Source organism: Rhinolophus sinicus, chromosome 1, assembly GCF_057876585.1.
Source record: "Rhinolophus sinicus isolate RSI-liver-muscle chromosome 1, RSI-T2T, whole genome shotgun sequence".
In the NCBI taxonomy this organism is placed as follows: domain Eukaryota; kingdom Metazoa; phylum Chordata; class Mammalia; order Chiroptera; family Rhinolophidae; genus Rhinolophus; species Rhinolophus sinicus.
The window spans coordinates 92,221,396-92,234,169 of NC_142501.1; the positions used below are offsets into that span (position 1 = coordinate 92,221,396).

The 12,774-nt window shown below is 42.7% G+C and overlaps 1 protein-coding gene across 1 annotated transcript in view; it reads right to left on the reverse strand.

The window, feature by feature from the left end:
• Nucleotides 1-12,774, reverse strand: part of CACNA2D4 (calcium voltage-gated channel auxiliary subunit alpha2delta 4) — a 116,453-nt gene that overhangs the window by 55,525 nt on the left and 48,154 nt on the right. Inside the window, exons 19-23 of the mRNA XM_019711256.3 lie at nt 10,882-10,943; nt 9,745-9,812; nt 7,478-7,523; nt 7,288-7,385; nt 5,666-5,759 (exon numbers count right to left, since the gene is read on the reverse strand). Coding sequence (XP_019566815.3) covers nt 5,666-5,759; nt 7,288-7,385; nt 7,478-7,523; nt 9,745-9,812; nt 10,882-10,943 — 368 coding nt within the window. The remainder of the gene's footprint in view (nt 1-5,665; nt 5,760-7,287; nt 7,386-7,477; nt 7,524-9,744; nt 9,813-10,881; nt 10,944-12,774) is intronic.

Below are 12,774 nucleotides of genomic sequence, written 5' to 3' on the forward strand. Positions count from 1 at the left end.
TTCCATCTCCCTGTACTTTCACTCTTTGTATAAGTATCCTTTTTTTGGTTTGTTTATTGTTCCATTAAAATATGTATACACAAAAAGTTGGATGATTAAGTTCACGAACTTTCCAATGTGACACACACACACATACACACACATACATATATGTAATATGTACATATATGGAATGAAATACAAGGAATGAAATATATACACACATATGTATGAAATATATTTGCATCTCCTCTTTTTAGATAAATGGGGGTGGAGGTGTTATATAGACTTTTCTCCATTGCTGAGATCATTCCATAGCAGTATATGGAGATATTTCTCATTTTGTTTTCACTCAAACATTTACTTTTAATTTATTATTCAATTATAGTTGACATATTATATTATATTAGTTTCAGATGTACAACATAGTGATTAGACAGTTATATACTTATGAAGTGATCACCATAAGTCTAGTACTTACCCAGCACCACATATAGTTACTACAATCTTATTGACTATATTCCCTGTGCTGTACTTTACATCCCCGTGACTATTTTTATAACTGGCAGTTTGTACTTCTTAATCCCTTTCACCTATTTTGCCTGTCCCCCCCCCCCCCCCAACCTCCTTCTCATCTGGCAACCATCAGTTTGTTCTCTGTATCTATGAGTTTATTTCTGTTTTGTTTATTCATTTATTTTGTTTTTTAGGTTTCACATTAAGTAAAATCATGATTTTACTGTCTGATTTATTTCACTTAGCATAATATCCTCTAGGTCCATCCATATTGTCACAAATAACAAGATTTTATTCTTTTTTAATGATTAACATTCCATTGTATATACCTATGTACCACATCTTTATTCATTCTTCTATCGATGGACACCTAGATTGCTTCCATATCTTGGCTACTGTAAATAATGCTGCAATAAACATAGAGGTGCATATATCTTTTTGAATTAGTGTTTTCAATTTCTTTGGATAAATACCCAGAAGTGGAATTGCTGGGTCTATTTTTAATTTTTTGAGGAACCTCCATACTGTTTTCCATAGTGGCTGCACCAATTTACAATCCTATACAGTGCATAAGGGTTCCCGTTTCTTCACATCCTCGCCAACACTTGTTGTTTGTTGATTTATTGATAATAGCCATTCTGACAGGTGTGAGCTGACATCTCATTGTAGTTTTAATTTGCATTTCTCTGATGATTAGTGATGTTGAGCATCTTTTCATGTTGGCCTTCTGTATAACCTCTTTGGAGAAATTTATGTCCTCTGCCCGTTTTTAAATTGAATTGGATTTTTTGTTTTTGATGATGAGCTGTATGAGTTCTTTATAAATTTTGGATATTAACTCCTTAATGCATATATCATTTGCAAATATCTTGTCCCATTCAGTAAGTTGCCTTTTTGTTGGTGGTTCCCTTTGTGGTCCAAAAGCTTTTAAATTTGATGTTAAGTATCATTCATTTATTTTTGCTTTTATTGTCTTTGCTGTAGGAGACATATTTAAAAACTATTGCTAAGAGTGATGTCAAACAGTTTGCCTATGTTTCTTCTAGGAGTTTTATGGTTTCAAGTCTTACATTTAAGTCTTTAATCCATTTTGAGTTTATTTTTGTATATGATGTAAGAAAGTAGTTTATTTTCATTTTCTTGGGCATGTATTTGTGTAGATTTCCCAACTATTTATTGAAGAAACTGTCTTTACCTCCCTTGTATATTCTTGCCTCCTTTGTCATCAATTAATAAACCATATGTGTGGGTTTGTTTCTGGGCTCTCTATTCTGTTTCATTGATCTATGCATCTGTTTTTATGCCAGTACCATGCAGTTTGGGTTACTGTAGGTTTGTGGTATGATACTTCCAATTTTGTTCTTCTTTCTCAAGATTGCTTTGGCTATTCAGGGCCTTTTGCAGTTCCATAGTAAATTTTAGAATTATTTGTTTTAGTTTTGATATTTTGATAGGAATTGCATTGAATCTATAGATTGCTTTGAGTAATATGGACATTTAACAATATTAATTCTTCCTATCCATGAGCATGGTATATCCTTCTTTTTATTTGTGTCTTCTTCAAGTTTTTTTTAAGCAATGTCTTATAGTTTTCTGAGTACAGGTCTTTTACCTCCTTGGTTAAATTTATTTCTAGGTATTTTATTCTTTTTGATGCAAATGTAAATGGGATTGTTTTCTTAATTTCTCTTTCTCATAGTTTGTTATTGGTGTATAAAGTGCAACAAATTTCTAAATATTAATTTCGTATCCTGCAACTTTACTGAATTCATTAATTCCAATAGTTTTTTGTGGAATCTTAAGGATTCTCTCTATATAGTTTCATGTCATCTGCAAATAATGACAGTTTTACTTCTTTCTTTCCAATTTGGATGCCATTTAATTTTTTTTCTTGTCTGACTGCTGTGAGATATTTCTCATTTTTAACATAGTGTTCCATTATGTGGATCTACCATGGTTTGTTTAACTAGGCTTTTACTGATGGATATTTAGGTTATTTCCAATCTCTTACTGTTATAAATTGTGCTGTAATAAATAGCTCATGTGTATATCTTTTTTTTTGGTATTTTTATTGGTATATCATTCCTAGAAGTGGGATTGCCGGGTCAAAGTATAAAGATATATGTAATTTTGTTAAATATTGTTAAATTCTCCTCCATAGGTTTTGAAACATTTTGTATTCTCACCAACAATATACACAGATGCCTGATTTCCCACAGCGTTGCTAACTGTGCGCGTCAACAAACTTAAATGGTTATCAGTCTGATAAGTGACAAAAATGATCTCAGTACAGTTTGAATTTGCATTCCTTTTATTATTGAGCTAGATTGAGAATTTTTTCATATATTTAAGAACTATTTGCATGTATTCTCTGTCCATATCTCTTGGCCATTTTCCCTATAAAGTGGTTGGTCTTTTAGTTCTATATTTTTGAAGCTCTTTATGTATTACAAATACATAATATAGGGATTGTAACCTTTTATTTGTTTTACAAGTTACAAACATTTTTCTGATTTGTTATTTCTCTTTTCATCTTGCTCATATTTTTATTTTTGCCAAATGAACATTTTTATGTTGTTAAATTTACTAGTCATTCCCTTATTGCTTCTGAATTTTGAGTCATCATTGGGAAAGGTTTCCCCACTCTACATTTTAGAGCACTTGGCTCATGTTTTCTTTTAGTACTTATATGGTTTCATTTTTTTTTTTTTTTTTACATTTAAATCTCTGAGTCATTTGGATGTTATCCACTGATGTGAGGAAAGAATACAATTTTATCATTCTCCATATGGCTCTCAAACCAGTTATTGAAAAGTCCATTTTCCCCTCACTGACTTGACATGATGTCTTTGTAATATACTAAATTTCTACATGCATTTAGGTAAATTTGTGGATTTTCTATTCTGTTCCCTTAGTTTACCTGTCTATTCATATGTCAATACCACACTTTGTAAGTTGTAGAGATTTTGTAATATGTCTTAATATGTTGGTAGGACCAACCTTTCTTTGTTCCTTTTCTTTTTCAGGGATTTCCTGACTATTCTTTCCTGTTCTTCCAAATAAACTTGATAATCAATTTATGTGGCTATAGAAAAAGTACTTAAGGCATTTTTATTGGGATTGCATTAAATTTATAAATTAACTTAGAGAGGATTAATATCTTTGTGATGTTGAGTCTTCCTATCCAAAAATACTGAATATTTTCCCATTTGTTCAAGTCTACTTTTATGTCTTTCAGGATTGTTTTATAACTTTCTCTATGCAAGTTTTGGGACATTTCTTATAGTTTATGCTTAGGTATTTTATTATACTTTATATTTAGCACTCCTAAATAGGCCTTCTCACATCATATCTTATATCTGGTTTTTATTTGTATAGAAAAAGGTTATTAATTTTTGAATGTTCATATTATAAACTACTACTCTACTAAATTCTCTTACTGTGTATAGAAGTTTTCCTGTTAATTCTTTTGGAGTTTCCAGGCATGTAAACATATCATCTTCTTAAACAGAGATCACGTACATCTTCTTTTGCACTCCTCATTGCTTCTGGGTGCATCCCTCACCTAACTGTACCAGTGAACACCTTCTAACCTTGTTGAATAGTAGGAGGGAGGCAGGGCCTGTGTGTCTTGTTTCTGTCTTTACTGACAGGGCCTCTAGCCTATTCAGATGTTAACTTTTAGGCTTCAGTCAATTTTAATTTTAATTTTATTGAGTGATTTTTAAAAAAATCATGAGTGGATATTAATATTTATTCAATATCTTTTCTGCATCTATGTGGGTGACGATATGATGTTCCCCCTTAGTTTTATTAATATGCTATTTATGTTAGTTTTCCAAGTTACCTTTTCTGATATATACCCTTGGTAAGAATATTTGCTCCTCAATGTTGCTCGACATGAAAAACGTCTCTGGCTAATCTCTGAATTTGGAAAGATTAAGGTCGTGCCCCTTCTTTCCAAACCTAGTGATCCAGCCCCTCTATGGGAGTCAGGACAGTGCAGGGGCTAAGATTCTAGACCCCAGAACCAGGTGGCCTGGTATTGAGTCCTGCTCCACCACTTGTGAGGCATACGACCTTGAGCAAGTTGCTGATGCCACTCTGCCTTGGTTTCCTCATTTGTAAAGTGGGAACAATGATGGTGCCTATAATGGTCATAGGGTGGGTTGTGAGGCTCAATGTGTCAATGGACACCAAGTACTAAGACCAGTGCCTGGCCCATGGTGCTCTTTTTTGTTCTTTAGTTTATTTAATTTTGTCTAGGTAACACACTCACATGGTTTGAAACTGTACCAAGAAGTTATACAGTGAAAATATCCCTTCTATTTCTGTTTCAGCTGTCCATTTTTCTAATCAGAAGCAACCAATGAGAACTTTTCCTATATAGCCTTCCATATATACCTTATATATATGCACACATATGTACTATATTTTGCCTTCTTTAGACAGAAATGGTAGCACACTATGCACAGCACTCTTCATTGTTCCTATAAAATTCTGTTGGTGTTTGCATTAAAATATTAGGTTGGTGCAAAAGTAATTGCTGTTTAAAAGATTAAAAATAACAGCAAAAACAGCAATTACTTTTGCATCAACCTAAGTAACATTAGTTAATTTATCAAGTGTCTAAGGGAGGTTTGACATCTTCATGATGCTGATGTTAAGTCCTCTTATTCAGGAACAAGGTGTGGCCCACTGTGTTCTTAACCTCATCAACATCTTACACCCTCCCAACACGCACTCGCCTTTTATCGCTTCTTTCCACCTGTCTACTAAACACAACAGCACCAGGTAAATATCAGGAAAGGGACTGAGAAAACCTCAGGCGCTGGGACATACTGAGGTCAAATTTGTACTTCATGGTACCTTGACCTCACCTGCTGGAAACAAGGCACTGATCTGCTTGGGGTCAGAGAGGGGAGAGGGCAGCAAGATATGCTGTGTGTGGAAGCTTTGCCCAGGCCCTGCTTTAACTAGGGCTGTGTGAAGATTGTCCTCATTCCCCCACATCTTCCCACCTTCATCACCGTTCATCTTAGGCCAAAGGACGTGGGTGGTCTCCTGAGCTGCCAGCGGACGAGTGGGAGGGACCCTGACTCAGCCAAGGGAATGCCGGGCGCCAGAACTTTTTCCCTTGCGGGAGCCCTGCACCCCAGCAGGTACGTACCCAGAGCTGTTGAGAACCAGCGCTGTCCAGTAGGCTTCCATGGGCGCCGTCACCACCGCGTCAAACAGCACCTCCCGCACCAGCTCCTCGTCACCTGGGCGCAAAAAGCAGAGGAGACCAATCCACTTATTTCCCTCGTGATTATGGATACAGCTCATCTGCCCTTCTGAGGAACCCTGAACTTTAGGGAACAAGATGTGCCTCATAAACGTGTGTGTGGAGCACGGAAAACCACCTACATGAGCTTGAGGAAGTCGCCTCACCTCTTCCAGCCTTCATGTCCTCAACCCCATACAACATGCGAGTAGAACTAAATGATTTCCAAGCCTCTTTCCAGTTCTAGTGTTCTGTGAAATTAGGAGACTCCCTCGGCAATATCAGACCTCGATCTGTGCCCAGCTTGCCTCTCCATCTCCACTCTTAGCTGCTCAACACACTGGCCTTGTATCAGTTCTGTGAATTTGAACTTGCCTTGGAGTCTCCGCATATGCTGTTCAAATGGCCTAGGTGCTCTTTTTCCCACTCTTTGCATGGGTGGCTCTTTCTTCCTCTCTCCTTAAACTATTTTAGTTTAATGAGGTGAAATTCCCATAACATAAAACCAACCAATTTAAAGTACACCATTCAGTGGCATTTCATTCCTTCACAATGACGTGCAGCCATCACCCACCTCTGTCTAGTTCCATGTTCTCATCACCCCCAGAGAAGATTTCGAACCCATGAAGCCATTTGGATGGTAAGTGATATTCCTGACAGAGGCCTTCCCTGATCATCTGTTTAAAGCAGATCCCATTCCCCCCCACCCCCATACAGCACCCTACGCATGGCACTAACCACAATGTGTGATAACTTACTTCTACATATATATGTTTGTTTCTTTATTGTGTGGTTTCTCCACTAGATTACAAGCTCCATGGCAGCAAGATGACCTGTTTGGGTCATCTCTGTAGCTTCAGGCCTGGCACAGAGCACATGCTCAGTAGATTTATTCATGGAATGAATGTTGGGCCCTCATAGCAAGTGGAGTCCTCTCTTGGGGGTGACACTTATGTGACAAAGTGACCTGCTCCTTCTTCCAAGAGGAAGAAGGACCGTGCTGAGGGTGTGCTCCCATGGTTTCACCAGTGGCATTAATGAAGGGGAATTTAAAGTTAGTCTGTGAACCAAGTGTTAGGAAACGATCAGAGACCACAGGCTGTAAGAGTCCTGCAGAACACGCTCTCTGCAGAATAGAGGACTTGGGAGGGCAGAGCGTCAGCTGCTGGCCCAGGGGGCTCACTGCTCGGTGGTGGTAGGGACAGATCTGATGGGTAGGCTGACGTCTTCACACTGTGTGAGGGTCCCTTCAGAACCTTAATGGTGCTCTTATAAAGAGGCGTACAGAGATCCCAGTCCCTGACATGGGGATATGCTCATATATCACAGTTCCAGAAACACTCACCAGCGTGGCCCCATACAGAGCCTGGCTCTGCCAGGAAACCTCTCTGTTCTCCCTAAGCCATCAGTGAGTTCCCAGGACAGAGCTACTGGGCAACCCTCCCCACCCCCAGCCCACCCTGCCTGCAAAGTCCTGAGCTGCGGGGTCCCAGAGGGAAAGCCCTGATGGGGCAGACAGTACGCACACTTCAGGTCTGGATCCTCCCCTGTCAGGAAGCGGACCATGGCCTCCAGCTGGCTGAGCTTTCGGTGGGCAGGATCGATATCCGTGATGCAGTAGATCCTGGAAACCAGGGGAATCCACATCTCCTTAAACAATTCTGCCATGCTTCCTCCCACTCTCTCCTCCTCGTGTGCGGTGACTTTCCCACTTACCAGTCTCTGGCCAGGGTGAGATCCGGGTGGAGGAGGTCGTGCAGGCCTGAAACCAGAGCTCACACTCAGTATGGTGTGCTCATGCACTGGTGTGAGGATGTGCACCTGAACGGTTTAGAAATAACTGCCAAGAAGCTTCTTCAGGGAAGGGCTGGCCTTATTCTTCCTGGTTCGCAGCTCAGAGTAGGCGCTCAGCCGTAGGATGGGGCTGGGTTTGCACAGACTGTGCCTTTGTCTGTGTTGCTCCCACTTCCTGAAATGCTCTTTCTCTCCATTGCCTCATGTCGTATTAGGGTCTCCCTCAAAGGAGCTAATACTTTGAGACCTGTGATTTCAGCTTCATTGTACCCAACTGAGCTAAATGGGCAGTCAAATGATGAGCCCAGAGATGAGCATGTCTGTTTCGTGTAATGTCTGTAGCCTCGTGCCCAGCACAGCACCTGCAATGACCATGGGCTCAGTACAAGTTTGTTGATTGAATGAATAAATGAAAAAATGCCCTCCTGAGCCCTTACTCAGTGCTCAAACATAAACAGGTTTGTTAAATTGAAGGAAAGGATGATGGAAATGCCCGGGGAGCACCTGTGGTATCACTAACAGGGGTACTGGACTGACATAGACACAAGGTAAGTAGCTAACAGGTGACGCTCCTTTCTCTACCGCAAGCCCAGTAAACCCAGTTGCGTCCATGATTCCAAGCCCCTGGATCACTGGGCAGGCTCACCCACAGAAGTGGGGGAGGGGTAGCACGCTCTGTTCACTGCAGTAATGAACCTGGGAATATCTGGGTAGGGAAGAAAAGTATCAGAAGGAGGAAGACACCTTGGGGGCCTAAGGAGTTTGTTTTGGGACCAGTGGAAAATAGGGAAGGAGAGCATGCCAACGTTTTGGACACATGCTGTGAAAGGGCGAATGCAAGGGTCACAAGGGAACACGGAAGGAGTCATCTAAACCAGCCTGGGTCAGGGAGAGCGGGTCTGCCAGGGATAGCTCCCAGAAAAGTGACATCAAAACTGGGACCTCAAGAGTGGGTCCAAGGTAGCTGGCATAAGAGGGGGGAGGCTGGAGAGGATAGCATTTCAGGGTAGAGTGCGGCACTTGGGAAGAACCTGGAGATTAGTGCGTGGAGAAATGAAAAAAAAGCAAAAGGACATTGAAGGTCCTTTAGCAGTGATACGATCTGATTTGGCATTTCTAGAAAGATCCTTTTGGCAAAAAGAAGTTCAGAAAAAGGAAGAGGCTGCTGTGCTTATCCAGGAGAGATGACAATTACTAGGGCGGTAGCAGAGAGAGGGAGATGAGATACATTCAAGGGATGGTAAAGGCGGAAGGGACAGAATGTGGGCTTGCCATAGAATTGTGAGCACAGCTTCCAAGCACTTCCTGAGGTACCCCTGAATCCTGGACAGAGGTTCTGCTCTCTCAGGGTGCTCAGGCCGCTGCAACACGAGCAGGTTTGGTTACGGAGGGTGGGGCCCTTCTCTCCTAGCCTCCCCCACCATTTCCCGCAGCTCCTCTCAGGTTCATTTCCTATAAGCTTCCTGTCATGGGTTGAACTGCGTTCTCACAAAAGATATATTGATGTGTTAACCCTCAGTATCTGTGAATGTGACCTTATATGGAAATAGGGTCTCCGCAGGTGTAATCAAGTTAACATGAGGTCATTAGGGTGGGCCTAACCCAAGACGCCCAAGGAGGGAAAGCAGAGACACACAAGGGGACATGTATAATGATGGAGGCAGACAGAAGAGCTGCAGGGCCAGCTAAGGCAGCCTGGGGCCAGCAGGAGCTAGAATTGGTGGGAGGGGTCCTGCCCTGGGGGTGCTGGGGGGAGCCTGGACTCCAGAACTGTGGGAGAAAAGGTTTCTGTTGTTTAAAGCCACCAATCTGTGGTCCTTTGTTACAGCAGCCCGAGCAGACTGCTACAGACCTGCTCCCGTCCTCTTCCCGCCTCCTTTCTCGTGCCTTCTGTGTAGTCCTCAGACAGGTGAGATTCAGCTCTGTTCCGAGACGCACAAAGCCACCCAGAAGCTGACAATGCTCAGGGAGGCTCTGTCGGTTTGATGGCTGACTGGCCGGTCCCTCACACTCCTGGTGCCTGGGACACAGACCCCCCCTCACCAGGCAGCCCTGCTCTGAGAGGCTGCTCTCAAGCCTGCGACCTGGAGGCTCTCCCACCATCTCTGCCCGGGGCTGGCCCTGCTCAGCATCCCAGAAGCACCACTTTCCCCCTCTAAACTGTCCATCAGTACTTGCCGCCGACCCACCTTCTTCCACAGAAGTGTTTCCCAGAAGGATGTATTCTCCGTGGCCCTGGGACAGCACCACTCCCAGACTGTGGGGAGAGCAGAGAACCCATGTTCTCATCAACAGCCAGTGCAAGGCAACCTCCCAGCCCACATCTGTCCCTCACTAACTCCAGTTTATGAGCACTCCAGGCCCATGAGGAGGGGTATGCATGCCAAGCCCCTTTGTGCTGCTGGCCTCACAGGTTGTCCCCTCGAGAACCAAGGCAGCACTTCTATTTTCTCATCAGCCTTTCTTCCTGAGAAGGACCGTGGAAATTCTATAGGCCAAAGTTTCCCCTCAGCTCCCATTTTAATCAAGATGCATCCCGAACCTCTCGGGGACCCCCTGAAATGTAGAAGGGTCTTTATATCTCACAGGGTCCCACAAATAAGAGAGTCCTTTCCCACCTAGTAAATCCCACCATGCCTTCCTCTCTCTCCTCATAGAATATCGCTTGTGAGCCTTGGCCGAATATCTGAATCACCTAGAATGCTTCAAGAGATACTAGTGTCCAGGTTCCATCCTAGAAATTCTGAGTAAATTGGTTTGGATGGGGTCTGGGCAGGTATTCTAATCAACAGTCAGGGCTGGGAACCACGCTTTATTGGAAAACGAGGTAACTTAGAGGTAAGGGATATTACTTTCCTAATCTGGATGTTACCTAGAGCTGAGTATTTATACAGTTGGAGGAAATCTAGGAGATCTTCAAATTTGATCTTTCATCTAACAATTGTTTACAACTGCATGCATTAAGAACATTAAGTAATTATGTCATTAAATCCTCTCAATACTACCAAGAAGTAGCTACTATTATTACCCCCATTTTACAGATAAAGAATCTAAGGCACAGAGAGGTTAAGCAATTTGGCAAAGGTCACACAGCCTATAAGAGGTGAAGCTGGGATTCAAACCCAGGCAGGTTGTTTCCAGACTCTGCACATTAGAACTATACTGGCAAAGCAGATCTAGACCTCTCTGGGTCTTTCTCTGTTACCACAAATTTGCCAACTAACTATGAGTAAATTCATCCTTAGACTTGAAAGCTGTACCCTGAGTTGTTGGCATCCATGTTCCAGCGACCTGTCTTCCCTATAAATACTACACGGGTTCCTTACCTGAAAGGTGTGTCACTGATGTCTGTGAAGAAGTAGTCATTGGTCAGGAAAAGAACTCTCTTCTGAAAAAGAAAGGATGTTTGCTGGAGAGAAGAATGCCTGACTGCCACCCACCTCCTCCACTATGTCCGTGGGGTGTCATCGCCTCTGTGCCACTTCCCTCACTTCTGATCCCTTCCCTGACCATCAGCAGCATGCCTCATCCCATGCCGCAGACAGAATCATCGCAGGCCCAGCAAACTGCAGCCTTGGGGGTGGCCTGACCGAAGGACCAAGGGCCAGACCTGTGCTGTCCCATAACATGGCCACCAGGCATGTGTGGCCACTGAGCCTTAAAATGTGCAAGTGAGGAAATGAATGTTTAAATTTCAGTTAAGAGAAATTTAGATTGTTATGCGGCTAATGGTTACTGTATAGGACAGTGCAGGTGCAGACAGTGATTCCAGGCTCACCTGGAACCAGAGTTGAATATTTACACAGTTGGAGGGAACCTAGGTCGTGCTAAATGCTTCTGGAGCTCACATGTGTCCAACTCACCACCAACCTTCCCCTCTCTTGAATACAGCCAAAGGAGAACAGGGTCACCATTCTCTCCACTACCCCCCTCCCAGGGCCATGTCACCCTTTACAATTCCCTTTTCCTTCTAAGGCTGCCATCTTTAGGTTTCAGTTGAATTTGCATAAATTAGGATATCAGGTAGTATATGCAGTGGCTAAGGGCATGGGCTGGGCATTAGACAGAGCTGGATTTGAGCTGTGTGCTCTGGGGTAAGTCACTTCATTTTTCCAAGCATCAGAGTTCTCATTTATAAATCAGGATTAACAATAGCGTCTCTTGCATACAGGTGCTATGAGGTCGTGAGTGTGTTTTTAATAGAAGGGGGTGGGTCTAGGGAAAAGCAAGATTTGCTCTGGGCTCTAAAGTTCTACGGATTGTCTGGTCCACGGACTCATGTCATTGGGAAAGCCACATGTTGCACTTGGTTCAGGAGTTGTTTTTATTCCCTTCACTTCTTTTCTGGCTTTTTTCCACTTTGGAATTGGAGTAAGATGTTGAAAGGGACACAGGGGGAGAGGGGCGGGAAAAAAAGGTTAGTTTCTATAGCAAATTGGCTCTAGCCCAAATCCAAATAAACAGTTCTCTGGCACTGGCTTCATCCCAGGTGATGCCCTCCGGCCCCTCTGCTTCAGTCGGATGCTCTCTCCAGCTTCCCTCCCTCAGTAGTCATGGGGCAGTCGGGAGCCAGCAAGGACGGCCATGGGTTTGGGAGCCTGGTACTCCGGGGTGAGGCTGGCCTGAGTGTCGGAACTGGAGAGCGTCTCTTAAATTTTTCCTTTTTTTTTTTTTTCAATCAAAGAAAAAGGCAAAATGCACAGATCTTAAGTGTATCATTCCATTAGTTTTGGTAAATATATACAGCTATGTAATTATCTCCCCAGTCAAGATATGGAAGGTTTGCATTCTTTATAATCTCTCTGTCCCCTTCTTGTCAGTCCCGATCCCACCCCTCCATGGGTGAACTCTGTTCTGAATTCTATCACCGTAGATGAGTTTTGCCTGCTTTTTTTCGCCTTCTCTTTCTCTTTCTCCTTCTTCCTCTTCTCCTTCTTCTCCTGGCTTAGGAGCAGTTTATTGATTTTCTTTCAGTTTGCCTGTCCTTATAGTATGTACTCTTTTGTGTCTGACTTCTTTTGCTCAATGTGATGTCCTTATGCTCCATCTATGCTGCTGAGTGTGTCAGCAGTGTGTGTCTTCCTATTGCCGAGTAGATCTCCAATGTGTGAATACATTAGTTGGCTTTTACATCCACCCACTCATGGGCCTCTAGGGTGTTTCCAGTTTGGGTCTATAATGAATAAAGGTGCTATAGACATTCTTGAACCAGTCTTCTT